At 45.3% G+C, this 21,367-nt stretch overlaps 1 protein-coding gene across 1 annotated transcript; it reads right to left on the reverse strand.

The window, feature by feature from the left end:
* Positions 1 to 5,119: 5,119 nt before the first annotated feature.
* On the reverse strand, positions 5,120 to 19,805 carry FBXW12 (F-box and WD repeat domain containing 12). The gene is made up of 9 exons (XM_060204910.1): positions 19,701 to 19,805; positions 18,938 to 18,975; positions 18,563 to 18,723; positions 17,028 to 17,161; positions 12,248 to 12,406; positions 10,319 to 10,529; positions 8,005 to 8,183; positions 7,791 to 7,924; positions 5,120 to 5,258 (listed from the first exon to the last, which is right to left on the reverse strand). The coding sequence occupies exons 1-9, from the start codon at positions 19,803 to 19,805 to the stop codon at positions 5,165 to 5,167; spliced, it is 1,215 nt and encodes a 404-aa protein (XP_060060893.1). The 3' UTR covers positions 5,120 to 5,164.
* Between the last annotated feature and the right edge of the window lie 1,562 nt (positions 19,806 to 21,367).

Below are 21,367 nucleotides of genomic sequence, written 5' to 3' on the forward strand. Positions count from 1 at the left end.
TAGCCTGTCTACCGGTCTATCTGAATGACCTGTCCAGCTGGAGAAGAGCCCGGATTATCCTGAGAGCTGAGGATTATCCTGGAGCCCAGACCCGCTGCAGCTGGGTGGTGCCTGTCCATTCCCAGTCATACTTTATCTGCTCTCTGTCTTCTTGTCCCTTTTCTCTCTTTCCTTCCCTTCCTTCCTCCCTTCCTCCCTTTCTCTTTCTTTTTAATTATTCCCTTTTGTTGTCCTTGTTATTTTTTACTGTAGTTATTGATGTCGTTCTTGTTGGATAGGACAGAGAGAAATGGAGCTGTGAAGCAACTTCCCTGCAGGTGGGGAGCCAGGGGCTCGAACTGGGATCCTTACGCCAGTCCCTGAGCTTTGTGCCACGTGCGCTTAACCTGCTGCGCTACTGCCCGACTCCCTTTTTTTTTTTTAAAAAATTTATTTCCTTTTGTTTTATTGTTGTAGTTATTATTGATGTCATTGCTGTTGGATAGGACAGAGAGAAATCAAGAGAGGAGGGGAAGACAGAGAGGGAGAGAAAGACAGACACCTGCAGACCTGCTTCACCACCTGTGAAGCGACTCCCCTGCAGGTGGGGCGCCGGGGGCTCGAACCAGGATCCTTACACCAGTCCTTTTGCTTTGTGCCATCTGTGCTTAACCCACTGTGCTACTGCCTGACTCCCCCAACTCCCTTTTCCTCTTTCTTTTCTTTCTTTCTTTCTTTCTTTCTTTCTTTCTTTCTTTCTTTCTTTCTTTCTTTCTTTCCTCTTTAATAGTCATGCTTTATTTGCTTTCTTCCTTTTCTTTCTCCCTTCTGTTTTCTCTCCCTCCCTCCCTTCTCCTCTCTCTCTCTTTCTTTCTCCCCACCCATACCCTTTTTCCAGCAAAGCATTGCTCAGGGTGCTAGTGGCGGTGCCCCAGGCTAGCCACCAGCCCCTGCCTTTCTTGATGCCTATCTTTGTGCACAGCTCCCTGCCTCACTGAGAGTCTCTCTGAGCATGTGTGACGAGGAATGGGACTGATAAAGCAGAGTGTGTGCTTAATGCTAAATTTCACCAGGGCTGGCAAGGCAGCATGTCTGTGATACAAAGGGCTGGCGTGTGAGAGACCCCAAGTTTAGTCCCCAACACTACCAAGGACTAGAGCTACATGCACAGGCTGTAGAGACAGCATAATGGTTCTGCAAAAGACTTTTTAAAAATATATTTTATTTATTTTCCCTTTTGTTGCCCTTGTTCTATTGTAGTAGTTGTTATTGTTGCCGTTATTGATGTCCTCATTGTTGGACAAGACAGAGAGAAATGGAAACAGGAGAGGAAGACAGAGAGGGGGAGAGAAAGACAGACACCCGCAGACCTGCTTCACCGCCTGTGGGCGACTCCTCTGCAGGTGGGGAGCCAGGGGGCTCGAACCAGGATCCTTATGCTGGTCTTTGTGCTTTGCGCCATGTGCGCTTAACCTGCTGCACTACTGCCCGGCTCCCTGCAAAAGACTTTTATGCCTGAGACTCCAAAGTCCCAGGTTCAATCCCTAGCTCCAGCTGAGCTGTGCTTTGGTAGCTCTCTCTGTGTATCTTTCTTTATCTCTATCATTAAAAAGAAATAATATGTATTATAAAGAACTTTAAAGAATATACATGAAGGCTGGTGTGGTGGCGCACCTGGTTGAGCTCATCTTAAAGAGCAAGGACCTGGGTTCGAGCCCCTGGTCCCCCCCAGCAGGGGGAAAGCTTTGCGAGTGGTGAAGCAGGGCTGCAGGTGTCTGTCTGTCTCTCTCCCTCTCTATCACCCTCCCTTTCCTCTCAATTTCTGGCTGTCTCTATCCATTAAATTAAATAAAGATAACAAAAAAATACAAATGCAGAGGGCCAGGTGGTGGTGCACCTGGTTAAGTGCACACATGACAGTGCTCAAGGACCTGGGTTCAAGCCCCCGGTCCCCACCTGCAGGGGGAAAGCTTCATGAGTGGTGAAGCAGGGCTGCAGGTGTCTCTCTGTCTCTTTCCCTCTATTTCTCCCCCCTTCTCAATTTCTCTCTGACTCTATCCAATAACAAATACTGAAAATAAAACAAGATTTAAAAAAAGAATACACATGCACAAGGACCTGAGCCAGAGCCCTGGCACCACATGGGAGCACCATGGCTAGCTAGCACCAGGGGAAGATCCAAGATGGAGGTGCCTATTCCATGGCACAGCAATACAGCTCATGACAACCAATAAATGAAACAGCAGCGGAGCACTTGGGACTGAGGTGTGAGCACCAGCCCAGATGAGAACACCTGGAACCTTTTTAAAAAAATATTTATTTATTTATTTTCCCTTTTGTTGCCCTTGTTTTTCATTGTTGTTATTGATGTCATTGTTGTTGGATAGGACAGAGAGAAATGGAGAGAGAAATGGAAGACAGAGAGGGGGAGAGAAAGACAGACACCTGCAGACCTGCTTCACCGCCTGTGAAGCGACTCCCCTGCAGGTGGGGACCGGGGGCTTGAACCTGGGTCCTTGTGCATTATAATGTCTGCGCTTAACCAAGTGCATCACCACCTGGCTCCCTTTTTCATTATTTTTATTTTAGGTGTGTAGAGACAGAGAGAGGAGAAGAGATACTGTAGAATCAGAGCTGCCCCTGGTGCTGAAGTATTTCACATACAGTATCAGGGATCAGATCTGGGCTGTAAGCCTGGCAAGGCACATGCCCTACCAGGTAAGCTATCTTCTAGCCCCAAATCAAGAATTTGGAGGGAAAAAAAAATCTATTTGCTTTATTTTTATGACAGAGAGAGACCAAGAAAGAGCAAGGCTCTGGCAGGGCTGTGTGTGCTCTGCTTCCCCTCAGCATTTGCCCAGAGACACACTAATATCCCCAGGCTGAGGAGCTGAGGAGGCTAGAAGAGCTACAGATATGGAAGCAAGAAGTAATGGGTGCAGGTGTGACTTAGAAGAGAAGCAGGTGGTGCAGCGGACAGAGCGCTGGGCTCTCCAGAGGTCCTGAGTTGGGTCCCTGGCAGCACGTGTACCAGGTGATAGGGTGATGTCTGGTTCTTCCTCTCTCCTCCTATCCTTATCATCAATCAATCAATCAATCAATCAATAAGTAAATCATGGTCTGGGAAGTGGTGCAGTGGTAAGGCTTTGGACTCTCAAGCATGAGGTCTTGAGTTCGATCCCTGGCAGCACATGTGCCAGAGTGATGTCTGGTTCTTTCTCTCTCCTCCTATCTTTCTCATTAATAAATAAATAAAATCTTTAAAAATAAATTTAAAAAAATGAAGTGAAAGCAAGGCCATAGAAATGAATAAAAGCGTACCCACCCACCCCCCAAAATATATGTATAGTCAACCCATACCTATGACCTTGGGAGAACTATGACAATTTCCACTGGAGGGGGTTGGGGCTCAGAACTCTGGTGGTGGGAATGGTTGTGGAACTATACTCCTGCTATCTTATAATTTCGTCAAACATTACTAAATCACTAATTTAAAAAAAAAATCCTTCACAGATCACCAGTGCTGAGAGTGACAGCAAGAGGTAGATCCCAGACCAAGATGAAAGCAGTGACCAGATTTTGCTGAAATACAGTCAGTAGTCAGAGACTGGTTAAAACGAGAAGAAATGTCATGGAGAATGAGCAGAAAGAAAGAGAGGTGCCTCTAGAGAGAGGAGCTGGTGCAAAAGGAGAAGGACAGGGCCACCACCCACCTCATCAGAAGCCCTTCTGTGGGCTGCTTGAGGACCCTCACTATGAACCAGCAATGGTGGGGACTCCCCACTCTCTGAAGGGAGGCTGGGCAGCCAGCTCTGCCCCTCGAGGAAGAGGGGTCCTGAAATGAGAGCGGCCTAGAATGTTCCCCGCTGTGACCACAGACTGACAGGGACGCAGAGGTCACTCAGGCTCCTGTGCTAAATAGGAATAGATATGGGCCCTGGGTTAGACTGAGGTAGTAAACCGTTAATGACATATATTTTCTTTCTCTTTTTTTTTTGCCTTTGGGCTTATTGCTGGGGCTCATTGCTGGCACTACAAATCCACAGCTCCTAGTGGCTACTTTTTTCATTTTTATTGGATAGGGCAAAGAGAAATTGAGAGAGGAGGGGAAGATAGAGAAGGAGAGAAAGACAGACACCTGCAGACCTGTTTCACCTCTTGTGAAGCGACTCCCATGCAGGTGGGGAGCCGGGGGCTCGAACTGGGGTCCTTGCATGATCCTTTCAGGTATGTCTTCCCCTCCTCTCTCAATTTCTCTGTCCTATCCATCAACAACAGCAATGGCAACAATAACAATAACAGCAACAAGGGCAACAAAATGGGGAGAAAAAAAAAAGGCCTCCAGGAGCAGTGGATTCTTAGTGAAGGCAATTAGCCCCAGCAAGAACCCTGGAGGCAAAAAAAAAAAAAAAAAAGGTACCAGGAACTGAACCTGTGGGCTCGGGCTTCCAGCAACAGCACTGTCATGAATGAAGTTCCAGGTTTTATTTTTTAATTTTTATTTTATTTATTTATTCCCTTTTGTTGCCCTTGTTTTATTGTTGTAGTTATTATTGTTGTTGTTGTTGGATAGGACAGAGAGAAATGGAGAGAGGAGGGGAAGACAGAGAGGAGAGAAAGACAGACACTTGCAGACCTGCTTCACCGCCTGTGAAACGACTCCCCTGCAGGTGGGGAGCCGGGGTTCGAACCGGGATCCTTATGCCGGTCCTTGTGCTTTGCGCCACCTGCGCTTAACCCGCTGCGCTACAGCCCGACTCCCAGTTCCAGGTTTTATTTTATTTATTTTTTAATTTTTTAAAATATTTAATTTCCCTTTTGTTGCCCTTGTTTTTTATTGTTCCCTTTTTTGGGGGGGGGTAAGTCTTCAATGATTTACTTTTTGGTTGCTTACAGGCAAAAACACAACTAATACAGATGCCTTCATTTAAAACAGGCTTCAGTCTGACCTCACACCTCTCACCATAGTCAGCCCCCCTTGAATAGCTAGGAATCACATGTTTGTGTTGTCCACTGGAGTCTGGACTCTTGCTGGAGAGCAGAGAGAACCCTGCTCCCTGCTGTGTTTGCACAGTGGCCGGCACTGCTCCCCTGACCTCACTGAATAATAGTTCTACGTTTGCAACACAATTCTCTTTATTCCACTGAAGAAGACAATGCCGGGCTGATCCCATTAATTTCTGAATTATGTTTTCAAACAATACATCACCAATCGGCAGCTGTTGCCTTCTGACACCACACACACGATGCTCACATTGTCGCACTTCACAGTGTAAAAGCTGCCAACAGGAGAAAGAAAAATATCAGTGGAGAAAAGGGAAGCAGCAATGGCGTTGTTTATGATGCTAAGTTAGAACCTGGTCAAAGTCTGAGCTGAATCAAGATGGACAAAAGGTTTAGGCAAATGCTTGATAACAAGATTTTTGAAAGCCTGATAGCCACAATTACCTATTACTTAAATACTTTTGCCTCAAAATCATTGGAGATAAATTCTCCGAACAGAGGAATCTCTCCCATTCTACTTAAAAAAAACCTCTTGAAACATATTTTTTTATGCACTGAACCACTTCCTGGGTTTCACCATTTCACTTGGCAAGTAACAGTAACACAATATTCCACCCTGTGGATACAGAGCACAGTACCCCTTAGCTCTATCGGTGGGCTCAGGGGTCAAACCTGGGACTTCTGACATGCAAGTCCCATGTGCAGACCACTGCACTAGCTCCATGCTACGATACCTCAGTACGTTAAATGATCTCATATTTGGACAACTGGGTGGTTTCTAGTACTTGGTAATCACAACTAATGGTCTAAGAAACCGAAGTACTTTATGATGGACTGTGTGCCTGCAGAGAGATTTTGTTGTTGTTGTTGTTGTTACCAGAACCCTGTTTAGCTCTGTCTTATGGTGGTGCAGGAGACTGAACCTGGGACTTTGGAGGCTCAGCCATGAGAATCGTTGCACAACCATTATGCTATCTACCCTCTGCAGAGATTTCTTTCTGTGGTATTGACAACTCAAAGGACATATATACTTTGTTATGTACTGCCCAAAATAAATAAACACAGGCAATCTGAAGAAAAATACTTGTGAGGTACACAAAGGACAAGACTTCTAGAACTGATCTGTAAAATCTCAAGAGAAATTTACACAAAAGCAAGCCGTCCACAAAAACAGTTAGCAAAGTTGATGTAAAGGCATCTTAGTAAAGAAGAAATCCAAATGACTAACTTAAAAAAAGTACAGATCTAGCAAAAAATATGATTTCATATACTACTTGTGAGACTATAAATTGAGTTTTTTTGAAAAACTTTGTAGTATTTACTACAAAGGCTAGGGCATATTCCAAGAAACAGAATGAACAACTCTCTTCTGAGACATGTTTCTTAAAATACACCCTCAAAGGTTATTTTAAAACATTTTTAAAAGATTAATTTTTTTTACTGAGAGATGAGAGACACAGGAGAACACCAGAGGCTCACTCTAGCACATGTGATGCTAGGGATTGAACTCAGGACCTCATGTACCTCGGTCTGACATGCCTCGGTCTACGTCACCTCCCAGATAGCCCAAAATTCTTTTTAACTTTATTGTTCCAGGGGTAAAAAACAGTCTTATGTGCAAAATATGCACTCTTATCACTGATTTATACTTCCAGTCCCTTCAAAAAGTATATAAATATATATATTATCCCTTCATTTAAAAAAAAACTATTTTATTTGATAGGACAGAGAAATTTAGAGGAAGGGGACAGAAAGGGAGGGAGGGACGGAGGAAGGGAAAGAGAGAAAGTCCTATAGCCCCACTTCATTGTTCATGAAACTTTCTCCCTGCAGGTGGGGACTGGGGCTTGAACCCAGGTCCTTGAGTGCTATAATGTGTGCGCTTAACCAGGTGCACCACCACCTGGTCCCTCCCTCCCTTCATTTTTTAATGTGGAAGTTAAAATTTTTCATGGAAAAATGCTCCAAGTCTCTGATTGTCAGAGAAATGCAGATAAAGACAACAATGAGATACCACTTCACTCCTGTGAGAATGTCACACATCAGAAAAGGTAACAGCAGCAAATGCTGGAGAGGGTGTGGGGTCAAAGGAACCCTCCTGCACTGCTGGTGGGAATGTCAATTGGTCCAACCTCTGTGGAGAACAGTCTGGAGAACTCTCAGAAGGCTGGAAATGGACCTACCCTATGACCCTGCAATTCCTCTCCTGGGGATAGATCCTAAGGAACCCAACTATCCATCCAAAAAGATCTGTGTACACATATGTTCTTGGCAGCACAATTTGTAATAGCCAAAACCTGGAAACAACCCAGGTGTCCAACCACAGATGAGTGGCTGAGCAAGTTGTGGTATATATACACAGTGGAATACTACTCAGCTGTAAAAAATGGTGACTTCACCATTTTCAGCCAATCTTGGATGGACCTTGAAAAATTCATGTTAAGTGAAATAAGTCAGAAACAAAAGAATGAATATAGGATGATCTCACTCTCAGGCAGAAGTTGAAAAACAAGATCAGAAAAGAAAACACAAGTAGAACCTGAAATGGAACTGGCGTATCGCACCAAAGTAAAAGACTCTGGGGTGAGTGGGTGGGAAGAATACAGGTCCAAGAAGGATTCAGAGGACCTAGTGGGGGTTGTATTGTTAAATGGGAAACTGGGGAATGTTATGCATGTACAAACTATTGTATTTACTGTCAAATGTAAAACATTAATTCCCCAATAAAGAAATAAAAAAAATGAATATGCAGGAGCAAAAAAAATTTTTTTTTTCACGGAGAGCACAAGCCATAAATTAGGGCTTACCAGACTTCTTGGTCACCTTCCTGTGGGATGTTCAGGTGGCAGCAGCTCTTGAGGGAAGGAGGATGATTCCTTTCATCCCACATGTACAAGTGCAGAGAGTTATCCAAGGATAAGGTGATGACATGAACAGAATCCTTCAAAGAACACCCAGGAGTGAGTGGCCCAGAATTGAAGTCAAAGTCAGAAGCAGTGGGAAGAAAAAGTTAATACACACCGTCCACAGTCCGACCATATCCTGCTGGTGGTTGTTAAATTGCTGTAGTAGGACCCCACCTATACTGAAGAGGCACAGGTTTGACCCGCTCTCCAAGATAATCACATCTTCAAGACTGACGCTCATCAAGAAAGGGACACTTATCTCAGGCGGCAGCAGGAAACTGGCAATCTGAGTCTCTGTTTTCATGCAAAGCACACACACACATATAAGCAGGCAGGTTTTATATTCCCTTCTGCACAACATTTATTCTTTTATTTATTTGTTTATTTATTTATTTATTTATTTACCAGAGCACTGCTCAGCTCTGGCTTATGGTGCTGCAAGGGATTGAACCTGGCACTTCAAAGCCTCAGGTGAGACTCTCTTTGCATGACCATTATGCTATTTCTCCTGCCCACAATGTCATTTTTAAAACTATTTATTTATTCCCTTTTGTTGCCCTTGTTTTATTGTTATGGTTATTATTGTTACTATGTCATAGTTGTTGGATAGGACAGAGAGAAATGGAGAGAGGAGGGGAAGACAGAGAGGGGGAGAGACAGACAGACGCCTGCAGACCTGCTTCACCGCCTGTGAAGCGACTCCCCTGCAGGTGGGGAGCCGGGGGCTTGAACCAGAATCCTTCCTCTGGTCCTTTCGTTTCATGCCACATGCGCTTAACCCGCTGCGCTATCGCCCGACTCCCCCACAATAACATTTTTATACTGGATTGAAAAAAAAAGTTTTTTTCTGTTTGTGTGTGACTTCAGTTCAGTGAAGAAAACTGTAGCCTAGACCAGTAAACAGACAAAAACATGTCAGGCACTGAGGGAGGAGGGGGTCGAGGTCAGGGACTCCATGCACTAAAGCATGATGGGTATCTACACAGGTCTTCCCAAGAAAGTAGAGGTCAGAAACATTTGTTCCAAGATCAAGAACTAACTTCATGGATTTCTTCTTCATCAAGCTGTGTGTGTGTGTGTGTCCAGAGCTGGGACCCTGGGCATGTGTAATTTCGTGACTCTAGACTGTTTTTTCATTCAGAGAGAGAAGAGAGAGGTGACACACTACTGTAACAGAGCTTCCTCCAGTGCTGTGACACCTCTCCTGTGGTAACAAAGCTTGAGCCCGGGCTGCTCCCATGGCAAGGCACATGTCCCACCTGGTGAGTTCTCTCTCTGGCCTACAAAATAATCTTAAAGAAAAAAAAAATCTTGGGGCCAGGTGGTAGCATACCTGGTTGAGTGCACAAGTTACAGGGCACAAAGACCCAGGTTCAAGCCCCCAGCCCCCACCTGCAGGGGGAAAGCTTTGAAAGTGGTGAAGTAGTGCTGCAGGTGTCTCTCTCTCTCCCTCTCTGTCTCCCCTTCCTCTCAATTTCTGGTTGTCTATCTAGCAAATAAAGATAATAAAAAGGTAAAAAAAAAAAAGAAAAAAAGGTGGAGGTTAGATAGCATAATGGTTATGCAAAGAGACGCTCATGCCTGAGGCTCCAAAGTCCCAGGCTCAATTCCCCTGCAGTACCATAAACCAGAGCTGAACAGTGCTCTGGTAAAACAAAAAACAAAACAAACAAACAAAAAAACTACCAACAACAACAATAAAAAAAATAATAAAAAAATCTTAAAGAAACCTATGTCAGAGGGCATAGGTTAGAGGGCTGAGTGGTGGTGTATTGGGTTAAGCACACACATTCCAGTGCTCAAGGCCCTGGTCCCCACCTGCAGGTAGGGGTGGGGTAACAGTGAAACCGTGCTGCAGGTCTGTCTCTTTCCCTCTATGTCCCCTTTTCCCCTCAATTTCTGTCTATATCAAAATAATAATAATAATAATACATAGGTTAGCTCCAAGAAGTCCTCTGCCTCCATTACAGATTGACTAATTTGCATGAAAATTTTATTCTATTATTTTTTATTTTTATTAGATAGAAACAGGCAGAATTCGAGAGGGTGGGAGTAAAGAGGGGGAGAGACAGCTGAGATACCTGTAGCACTGCTTCACTACTCACAAAACTTTCTCCTTGCAGGTGAGGACCAGGGATCGAACCCGGGTCCTTGTGCATTGTAATGTGCACTCAACCAGGTGCACCACCACCCAGCTCCTATTTGCATACATTTTTGGAGCTTGAAATGAATGCATATTGAGGAGAAACAAGTGGTTTTTTTTTTGCTTCATTTTGTGTTTTCTAGAGCTCTGCACAGCTCTGGCTTATTTATGGTGGTGCAGAGGATTGAACTGGGGACCTTTGGTGCCTCAGGCATGGAAGTCTCTGGCATAACCATTATCCTGTCTCTCCTACCCCAAACAAGTGTTTCAATGTGGTATAGCCTACCTTGGATGACTCTTCTGTTCCCAGTCATCTTAATTGTCAGATCCAAAGTGACAAATCCTACTGCTTTTGAAGAGTATTTTCGGACCATCAGCACAATTCTGTTGGGCTTCCTTGGGGCCCAGTGGGCCGCAATACATGGTGAAAACCGGAGAGTGACAGACAGAGGTGCTGCATTGTCTTCTGGTTTCAGTAAAGTCTCTGAGAAAAATACCTGTGACGAGAGTATCACACACGTCTTCAGGTGAAGAGGGAAATTCAGCACCTGACTATAGGAGTCACTTTAGAGAAGTTCACTACAAATTCTCATCTTGCAGACAAAACTTTCTAAATTTCAGGAAGCCTCAGACAGTTACTACGCCACTCAAATATGCCATGAACTCATCAGCTTCCTCTCTTGTCTGCTATGATCACATATCGAGCAGAATCCCCTAAACCCTTCTGGCATGTCAGGGGGTAGCAAAGTCACTCTGCCCCCATCAAGTCGTGGCTGGGTGAGTAGACTCCCCTTCGTGGAGAACTAGTCAGGGACTGCTGTGTATTCGTTGCCTCTTAGCTCACTGCTCTCTGGTGCTCTGTCCACATGGGCCGTGTGTAAGTGGCTTCCTCAAAGGCCGGAGACTTTCACAGAGGTATGTGTGAACATACCTGCTTCATCTTTGCACTTCCCAGACGAGGAAGATGAAAGTAGAGTAAGAAGAAAAAAAAGGGACAAGACTGCAACAAGCCCCTTTCTCCTTTCCTCCCTTCCTTTCTTTCCTTCCTATTTGACAGGATAGGAAAATGGAGAGGAGAGGGAGTGAGAAAGAGCAGTACTACTCCACCTCTCAAGAAGTCTCCCCCCCTCTGCAGGTGGGGTGGGGATGGGGATGGGGCTGAGCGCGTGCATTTGCATGTGGTATTGTGCGCACTCAGCCAGATGCTCCACACCCAGCCTCTTATCCTCAATTCTTGATGTCTCACCATCTCTCTCACTGATGTAGACTTTTTTGGGAAAAATTTCTCTATTTTTTACTGAATAAAATAGTTTCAAGTTGCATTGCTTTCTGGCTATACGAGTGAATTCCAGTTCTGGAAAGGAGTGCTGAGAGTCTCACTAAACTCTTTAGTTTCTCCACTGTTTTCTTAATCGCTGGATTTTTTTTTTTTTTTTTTGCCTCCAGGGTTATGGCTGGGGCTTGGTGACTACACCGAGAATTCACTGCTCCCTGAGGGCATTTTCTGCCTTTTTGTTGTTGTTGTTGCCCTTGTTGTTGTCATTATCCTTATTGTTGCCACTGATGATGGTGTTGCTGGATAGGACAGAGAGAAATGGAGAGAGGAGGGGAAGACAGAGAGGGGGGAAAGGAAGGCAGACACCTGCAGACCTGCTTCACCGCCTGTGAAGGGATTCCCCTGCAGGTGGGGAGCCGGGGGCTCAAACCGTGATCCTTTCTTTAAATATTTATTTTTCCCTTTCTGTTGCCCTTGTTTTTTTATTGTTTTATTTATTGTTGTTATTGATGTTGTTGTTGTTGGATAGGACAGGGAGAAATGGGGAGAGGCAGGGAAGACAGAGAGGGGAAGAGAAAGACAGACACCTGCAGACCTACTTCACCACTTATGAGGTGACTCCCCTGCAGGTGGGGAGCCGGGGGCTCGAACCGGGATCCTTAAGCGGGTCTTTGCACTTTGTGCCACCTGCGCTTAACCCGCTGCGCTACCGCCCAACTCCCCTCCTTTTATTATTATTATTTTTTAAACCAGAGCACTCCTCAGCTCAAGCTTAGGGTGGTACAGAAGATTGAACCTGAATTTTGGAGCCTCAGGGATAAAAGTCTCTTCGCAGACCCATTATGCTATCTCCCCCGCTTCTGCAGTGTTTTCTGACTCGACTTTCTGATGCTTGACCTGCTCTTGTCCCAAAGTCAGAACACGCAGAGCAGCACCTACCGTCGGCGAGATAGTCTGATGTCTCCCACAGGCAATGATCCACGTCTTGTCAGGAGAGAAGCATAGCATATCAACGCTATAGTTAAATGCATTAACTTGAAAGACTCTGTGTAGTTCAGGCAGCGTCAGTGTGTGGACGTCACCAACACCGTCACCCACCTGAAACCACAACAGCAGCAAGTCAATGAGAAGAGACGCCGAGCCTGAAACACACAGCCGGCAGCGCAGCCAGCAGGGAGGTGGGCCGCCACTTTTTCACTCTCACAATGAACATTAAAGCCTCTGCCCAGCCTGCCTCACAGGCTGCTGGGGTGACCCCAAGGGATAAAGCTTGCTACGCCTCATTCTTCGCAAACACACTTACTCACTAGCTATCAACACAGTTCTCTTTATTGTCATGCCAGACCCGTCCCCTCCTCCCACAGTCCCGACTCCATTCACTTGCTGAACAGTAAAACATCCCGGGGGCCGGGCAGCATCGCAGCGCAGTGGCTTAAGCGCAGGTGGCACAAAGCGCAAGGACCGGCATAAGAATCTCGGTTCGAGGTCCCCGGTTCCCCACCTACAGGGGAGTCGCTTCACAAGCGGTGAAACAGGTCTAGAGGTGTCTCTGTCTCCCTCTCCTCTCTCCATTTCTCTCTGTCCTACCCAACAATGACAACAATAACAACAACAATGATAAACAAGGGCAACATAGGGGAAAAATGGCCTCCAGGAGCAGTGGATTCCTAATACAGGAACCGAGCCCCAGCCGTAAGCCTGGAGGCAAAACAAAACAATAAAATATACTTGCAAGAAAAGATAGATGTTGAATAACTGAGGGGGGGAGTGAAGGAGGGAGGGGGAGAGTGTGTGTTGCAGGGTCTTGTGCACATGATCTCACCACCCTGGCTGACATCTCTGATAGACAGAAAGGGAGGGAGAAACATTGCATAACCCAGCTTCCCCTCGGTGTCTTAATATGCGGCCTTCTGAGACCTAAGCTGGGCAATACACATAGCATGGCAGGCACTTTGCCAGCCAACTACCTCACTGGTTCCTCAGGAAATGTGTTTAAAAACCTATGGGAATATACTTGAGGTAAAGCACAGGCTATGGTGACATGGAGGTTTCTATGGTTAAAATTAATTGGTGTGTCGTGACTCTCAAGGTATGTGGACAGGATGAGTTCAGAAAGGCAGCTGGTGATGTGGTAGCGGGAAGGCTTTGGCGCCTGTCAAGACACAGACAATTTGGCCCCCTCCAGACACAGGGCTGACTTACCATCAGGAATGAACCATGCCTGGTGATACAAGGTTGCAAAGAAAAACAGGCCTGAGGCATTTGGAGACTAGCCAGAGCGTCACTATGGAAACAATCCCACACTTTGACAAACTTGTCCTTAGAAGCAGTCAGTGCATAATGCCACTGAGGCAGGGTTGTGAGCACAGAAATCCCACTGGTTTGGGCTGGGCTTGACCAGATCTTAATGCCCTAGAAGAGAACAGCACAAGGAACTCTTCACCCCAACTGTGACTTCACTCTCCTATGTGAACTTCTTGCTTTTGGGCAACGAGTAAGAAAGTTCTCCTACACATTCAGTTAACTAGAGGTAATGAACATGAACAATATCGTGAGGGATTGCGATATTTCAATATATCAGCACATTCACCACATGATGGGCGAAAGAACAGACTGGCGGCACTCAGGTTAGTTTTGCGTCTTCCTAACATTCACTTTCAGCAAGCTCCTTACCATCGCGGCTTCCTTTGGGGCTGTTGAACTGCATTTCACAACACGTGAAATCTATTCAGAGGGGCCGGGCAGTGGCACCCCTGGCTGATGCATGAGGACCCAGGATCAAGTGCCTACAGGAGGGAAGCTTCACAGGCAGTGAAGCAGTGCCGCAAATCTCTCTCTCTCTCTCCATTTCTGTCTCTAGCCAATAAATTGTAAGTAAATAAAATATTTTAGAAAGATGCAAGAGACACATTTAGAATTCTGCTTAGTATATACGTAGGTCTTCAAAGGGTATCAATTATGTTGATCACTGTTATTCCATCATCAATTTTGTACACTGCAAACAAGAAGAAATAGTTTCACTTCTAGACTTTTAATATCCAGGAAAATTTGAAGTGTATAAAGAGAAAAGGACAGAAACAAATGTAAAGTGTTATAATCACAAAAAGGTCAACACAACTCTGTTTAAGCCTTCTCAAACACGTGCTTTGCTCTATTTCCTAGTTAGTTCCTCTTCTCAGATGTTGAATTCTTGAGCAACTTGCTCGGGAAGCTTTATCTATTGCTATGCAATCAATCATTTCAACTTTTGTTATCTGAGTTTCTGTTAGCAATTCAGTCGCAGCTTGGCTCAGTCTCTTGTAAGGTTGAAGGCAAGTCCCATTTTTAAGATGGTGCACTCCTATGCCTGCTAAGTTGGTTTTGGCTACTGTGAGAAGTCCCTGGCACTTTACTGCAGACCTACCTCACAGGAGGGCTTCTCAAGCACCCTCATACTCCTCCTGTACACTGGAGGAGAGGAAAGGAGAGCAGTGCTGTGCAGTGGCAGGAAGCTTAGCACTGTCATCCAGGGCTTGGCTAAAGGGAATCCCAGCCAGATGCTGATTTAGTAACATTTATAGTCAAAAGCAAGAGAAGAAGTTACAGTGAACATTAGAAGAGGAAAAGGAGGGGGAGCGGGAGGGGGAGGGGAAGAAGGAGTGAGAGAAGGAGGGAGGTGGAGAAGAGGAAGAAGTGAAAGAGAAGAAGGAAGAGGAATTAGTTGTTGCTGGTTTTGAAATTACCCAGTCTTTCTAGATGGTAAATGATACTGAAATGTAAGAAATGAGGACCAACCAAGAAGGGTGACAGAGGACCTAGTGGGGTTGTATTGTTACGTGGAAAGCTGGGAAATGTTATGCATGTATAAACGATTGTATTTGCATGTCGAATGTAAGACATTAATTCCCCAATAAAGAAATTTTTAAAAAATGAGGACCAAGGAGCTGGGTGCTGGTGCACCTGGCTGAGTGCATGTGTTAGAATGCTCAAGGACTGGGGTTCAAGCCCTTGGTCCCCACCTGCAGGAGGGAAGCTTCATGAGAGGCAAGGAAGTACTGCAGGTACTGTCTATCTTTTTAAAAACAATTTTTTATTACCCGTATTTATTGGATAGAGATAGTCAGAAACGGAGAGGGGAGGGGAAGATAGAGAGGAAGAGAGACAGAGAGACACTTGCAGCCCTGCTTCACCATTCACAAAGCTTCCTTCCTGCAGGTGGGGACCAGGGGCTCAAACCCAGTTCCTTGTGCATTGTAAGGTGCACACTACCAGGTGCACCATCACCTGGCCCATCTGTCTGTCTGTCTGTCTATCTATCTCCCCCCCTCAGTTTCTCTATTCTTCTGTCCAAAAAAAAATTTAAAAATAAAATGAAATTTAAAAAGAAATGAGGGCGAAGCAAGATTAATCTAGGGTAATATAGGTAGACGTGGCTGAAAAATCCTTTGTCAGAAAGCATGAGAGAGTGTTTCAGAGATTGATCTCAACAACAGGACCAGGCACTCTGTAATTGTAAGAGCACTGCCGCATTTCTAGCCTTTTGTTAGGGCACATTTAATTTCCAGGTACTATAAGATACACTTGTCATATATTTTCGCACAGTTACTTATACAGGAGCCTAAAGCAGGAGATACTTTCTCACACTGCTTCTTCCTGCTGGCTAACCGTCTAGAGGAGGGCGGTCTGAGTGCTGCTGACAGTATCTTTCACTGATGGCGGTCATCTGAAGTCTTGCCTGGGGTTGGAAAATTCACTTCCAAAATGGCTCACTCACATTCTCACAAAGGAGCAGAAAAACTAAGTTCTTTGCCACAGGGACCTGCCTAGGGGCTGTCTGAATGTCTTCAGCAGCATAGTGACTGTGTTCTACAGAGCAAGGGATCTAGAAAATATCCTAGTTCCTTTCTCCCGTGTTGCTGTGATACAGTGATATGTGACAGTGTGTACATTTAAGGTGAAAGCCTTTAGACAAATCACTTCCCTTATTACCTCATAAGACGGTACTCATCAGATTCCTAAGACCTTATATTATGGGATCATTATCTAATTTTTATGAGGGCGGCAAGAAATCCAAACAGGGAAAGCCAATCAAATCAAGTCAGATGATCTAAGGTCCACTTTTGACTTCTCCAAGTCCTTATCCAGTGCTTTTTGCCCTGCGTGCGCCAATTCTATTGTATTAGACAACTTCTGTTCATCTTGAAGGTAATCTCAGAGATCACTTTCTGAGAAAGTTACCATAGCAAATGCCAGTAGTAGACAGAGTAGCAATGGAATAAGTAATCAAGAAGTGTAACACCAAAAGATTGTTTATTTCACAAAGTCATCCCATACTACTCAATAGAAAATCTGCCCTTTGTGTATGTGTTATATTTCATTTGCAAATTTTGTTTAATGTCAACATAAAAATATTTTCAGTAATTTGGGATTTAAAAAAAAAACAGTAACATCTAATAAAATAAAGCAAGTCCTTGCACAGATTGATATGTGGAAACCCATCAGGATGGGAGCTTTCCGTGTCTACATAGTCTGAATGAAAAAGTCACAAACCATCAATTAGAAGAGCTGATTCGAAGCCACTGGCCGCCACCTGCAGGGGGCACTGCTAATTTGAAACTATTTCTGTTACCAAGCCCAAGCATCATCCCCTTTTGCACTTCCCCGCAGTAATGTTTTCACAAGCACTCAGAGTATGGACACCAGTAAAGCATCACTTGAGCTCTTAGCTGGTCAGACTCACCTTCTGCACATCCCAGGCAGTCAATACATACTTTGTAGGCCGTGCATAGGTAGACGCTACAAAGACTATCGACTTCTCTTCTCCATCCATTGTCTGGTCACTTCCTGCGAGGTAAGTCATACACAATATGTTTCCTAGAAGGAAACAGACAATATTTGGCCACCAGATATTTCAGAGATCGTCCAGAGGAACAGAGAGAAGTCTGGGAAATTCTAAATTCTCTTGCACTCTCTTAAGAGTTTGTATAAGAGAGTAGTAATTAAAAAAGAAATTAAAAAAAGAGAGAGTAGTAATTGGGCTTCAGAGTTATCTAAACATGAGTTCCCATTGCTAAGTGATCATTTGGAAAATAATGGTCAACTTGTTTTTCCTATCTGATCTCAGTTGTCCATAGATATACAGTGAGGATAAAAAAAATATATCTCCATTGAGCAATGAAGATAGTATAATGGTTATCTCACCCATCAGGCTCCAAAGTCCCAGGTTCAATTCCCTACACTAGCATAAACCAGAGCTGAGCAGTGCTCTGGTTAAAAAAATATGTGTGTGTGTGTGTGTGTGTGTGTATGTGTATGTATATGTATAAGTCTCCCCATCAGAGAATCATAACTTTTTTAAAAAAGTTATCATAGGGAGTCGGGCTGTAGTGCAGCAGGTTAAGAACAGGTGGCGCAAAGCGCAAGGACCAAAGTAAGGATCCCGGTTCGAGCCCTGGCTCCCCACCTGCAGGAGAGTCGCTTCACAGGCGGTGAAGCAGGTCTGCAGGTGTTTGTCTTTCTCTCCCCCTCTCTGTCTTCCCCCATCTCTCTCCATTTCTCCCTGTCCTATCCAACAATGATGACAATAAAACAACCAGGGCAACAGAAGGGAATAAATAAATATAAAAAGAGTTATCATTAACCCTCTAGTAAAATGATAGTTACCACAAGTAAAGTGAGTGGTGGACACTCTATATATTAAAATATTTCTTTATTTAAAACTTTTTTTTTTTTGCCTCCAGGGTTATCGCTGGGGCTCAGTGCCTGTACTATGAATCCACAGCTCCTAGAGGCTAGTTTTTTCCTTTTGTTGCCCTTGTTGTTTATCATTGTTATTGCTGTCACTGTTGCTGGATAGGACAGAGAGAAATCAAGAAAGGAGGGGAAGACAGAGGGGGAGAAAAAGAGATACCTGCAAACCTGCTTCACCACCTGTGAAGCAACCCCCCTGCAGGTGGGGAGCCAGGGGCTCGAACTGGGATCCTTACGCCCGTCCTTTGTGCTTTGTACCATATGCACTTAACCCGCTGTGCTACCGCCCAGCCCCCTACCTTTTTTATAAGTTTGATTTTAGATGAAGTGAGAGGTCCCTGGGGAAAAGGAGTAACAGGGTCTGTTTTTTCCATGTAGCAGAAGCAGGACACCAGAGAGATAGTAAGATAACTAGTAAGAGCATGATAGCAACCCACGCTCATTGTTTCTAATTCTCTTTCAAATGAGAACGCAGGCAGAAAAGAAGATAGGTGTTTCACGTGTTTAGGGAACCTTGTCTCATACCCAAGTCCTCAGTTGTGATCTTGCAGTTAAAGTCCTCTGACTGTGCCGAGAACATCCGAAATTTTTGTATCATTTGCTTGAAATAAAGCTGCTTCCACTTAATTGTAACCTGACACTGGAATGAGAAGTGGCAGAAACTCCCTTTCTTCAGACACAGGTCTCTGGAAACAAAGTCGCAATTTCATCAAGCTACTGGAGCCAGTCGACTTCCTCTGCAGCACAGACACCCCATGAGCCCTTCTCTGTGCTTCCCACAACATGCTTGTGCAGGGGCCCAGATAGCAGTCAGACAGACTGCCTTCCCTCCCATGAGGGACACCTGTTTCCCACCCTCCCCTCCCCTCCCCTCCCCTCCCCTCCCCTCCCCTCGCTCACCTCCACAGAGAATCTGTCTCTGCAACCTTATTCCAGTGCTAAGGGAGAGACAGGGAGAGGTAAGTATCCACACGGTGGTTCCTCCTCGGCTCCTCTGCCTTGGAAGCAAGGCTCATACAGTTAACCAGCCACCTCCTCAACTCTCCAAGTCCTCTCAGTTTAGGGAGACTAGAACCTTGCAAACAGCAAAAGTCCATCACTGCTTCTACAAGCTCACCCCAATAATATACAGGAAGAAAGGTGCATGGATACCACAGGGTGTGAAGGGAGACCCTCGGGGCCCGTTGAATCAGAGTGGCTGCTGCATTTAGCGACTTCATTTCAATGAACAGAACTCTGGAAGTAGTTCAACCAGTGGAACTCAGGGCTTGCTTGGCTGAGGCTCTTGGTTTGCTTCCTGGCACCTTGTGTGCTCTTGTTTCTTTCTCTTATGCAAAACTCAACCTCATATGAAATAAAATATTTTAAAAAGTTATGAGACCCTCAGAGTAAAGGAAGCTAAGCCCCAAACGCTCTATGTATCCCAGTCCTATTCTGCAAATTGGTGTCAACTTGGTCAAGAGGAGTGAAGAAGGCCCAGGTATACAGGACAATCAGAACTGAATGGAGAGACTTGAGCAAGGAAGGACAGGTTGATGTTCAAGTGGGGTAGCCAAGACCCCCACGCTGACAGAGAGAGGTGAAGGGGGCGTAAAGACTACAAGGACTAAGAGGAGGCAGGGAGGGCTGGTCAGTAGAGCAGCAGAGGATGGGAGGCCTTTACCTTGTTCACTTGGGAAGCCTTTATTAAGCTGTGTCCATCCAGAAAGGAAAAGATTCTCAACAATGGCACTGTAGGAAACTGACTCATCAAATTACAAGAGTCCATGTTTAGTCTCCTTTCTCCTCTCCAGGACACTTTGAATTTAAAGACCTGACCTAAATTTGCAGCACTTGGGAGGGTTTCCACCCAGAAGCCATCAGGATCTAATAAAAACAGGCTGCAGGTACACCTGCCCTCCACGTTGACCGCTTCCCCGGGACCAAATCCCCACAGCTGAGGGTCTTTGTCCCTACACTCGCAAGCCAGAATCCCTAGTTTAAATGCCTTCAACAACACTTTTTACTGGGTAGAGACAAGCAGAAACTGAGAGGGGAGGGGAGGTTGAGAGGACGAGAAGGAGACACCTGCAGCACTGCTTCACTGTAAGCTTGCCCCTGTACGTGGGGACTGGAGGCTTGAAACTGGGTCCTTACATATTGATTGTAAGGTGTCACTCTACCAGGTGCACCGCTGCCTGCCCCCCTCGACACTGTCCCCCCACACTGTGATCTGCAAGTGTAGGACTTGGCATGGCTCTGGTTGCTGATGAATTTGTCAGGACTGTGTAAGTGATTTCTTTCTTGTTTTTCAACATTTATTTATTTATTTCCTTTTTGTTGCCCTTGTTGTTTTTATTGTTGTAGTAGTTATTATTGTTGATGGCGTCGTTGTTGGATAGGACAGAAAGAAATGGAGAGAGGAAGAGGAGACAGAGAGGGGGAGAGAAAGACAGACACCTGCAGACCTGCTTCACCACCTGTGAAGCGACTCCTCTGCAGGTGGGGAGCTGGGGGCTCGAACAGGGATACTTATGCCAGTCCTTGCATTTTCTACCACATACGCTTAACCCGCTGTGTTACCACCCGACTCCATATTTTATTTATTTATTTATTTATTTATTCCCTTTTGTTGCCCTTGTTGTTTTATTGTTGTAGTTATTATTGTTGTTGTCGTTGTTGGATAGGACAGAGAGAAAATGGAGAGAGGAGGGGAAGACAGAGAGGAGGAGAGAAAGACAGACACCTGCAGACCTGCTTCACCGCCTGTGAAGCGACTCCCCTGCAGGTGGGGAGCCAGGTTCGAACCGGGATCCTTATGCGGGTCCTTCTGCTTTGCACCACCTGCACATAACCCGCTGCGCTACAGCCCGACTCCCTTTACTTATTTATTTTTAAATGACAGAAATGGGGAAAGATACATAGAGACCAGAACACTGCTCAGCTCTGACTTACGGTGAGGCCAAGGAGCAAACCTATGTCTGGGAAATTTCAGTGGATATTCACATCAAGTTCAAGCTTCTGTGTGGAACCCTTTCAAGTTCCAGATCATCAGGGGCAGCTCTCGGTTTCCCCCCACTTATATTTTTGCTTCGGAAGGCTGAATCGGGGTCATCAGGGTCTGGGTTCCAGCACAGCATGACCCCTACGTTCCCACCTTTGTGCAGTTAACCTTCCAGAAGATGGGAAAGATAGGGGCCCAGCAGCGCTCTCCATCAAAGCACGTGCTCAAGCCACGTGCCTTACCCGAGGAGCTTCTGATAGCCCGTGCCTTTCCTCTGTTGCTGACTCTTTCCTTAGAAACCTGATAACCACCAGCATAAGGATCCCTGTTCAAGCCCCCGGCTCCCC

This window comes from Erinaceus europaeus, chromosome 12, assembly GCF_950295315.1.
Source record: "Erinaceus europaeus chromosome 12, mEriEur2.1, whole genome shotgun sequence".
Classification (NCBI taxonomy): Eukaryota; Metazoa; Chordata; class Mammalia; order Eulipotyphla; family Erinaceidae; genus Erinaceus; species Erinaceus europaeus.

What these genes read in the sequence shown, in the direction of transcription:
- FBXW12 (XM_060204910.1), bottom strand. Translation starts at nt 19,805, where the DNA reads ATGGACTCTTGTAATTTGATGAGTCAGTTTCCTACAGTGCCATTGTTG. An exon ending in GAGACAGATTCTCTGTGGAG is followed by an intron (nt 18,724 to 18,937) that starts GTGAGCGAGGGG and finishes CTTTGTTTCCAG; the next exon opens with AGACCTGTGTCTGAAGAAAG. An exon ending in ATATGGTCGGACTGTGGACG is followed by an intron (nt 7,925 to 8,004) that starts GTGTGTATTAAC and finishes TGTTCTTTGAAG; the next exon opens with GATTCTGTTCATGTCATCAC.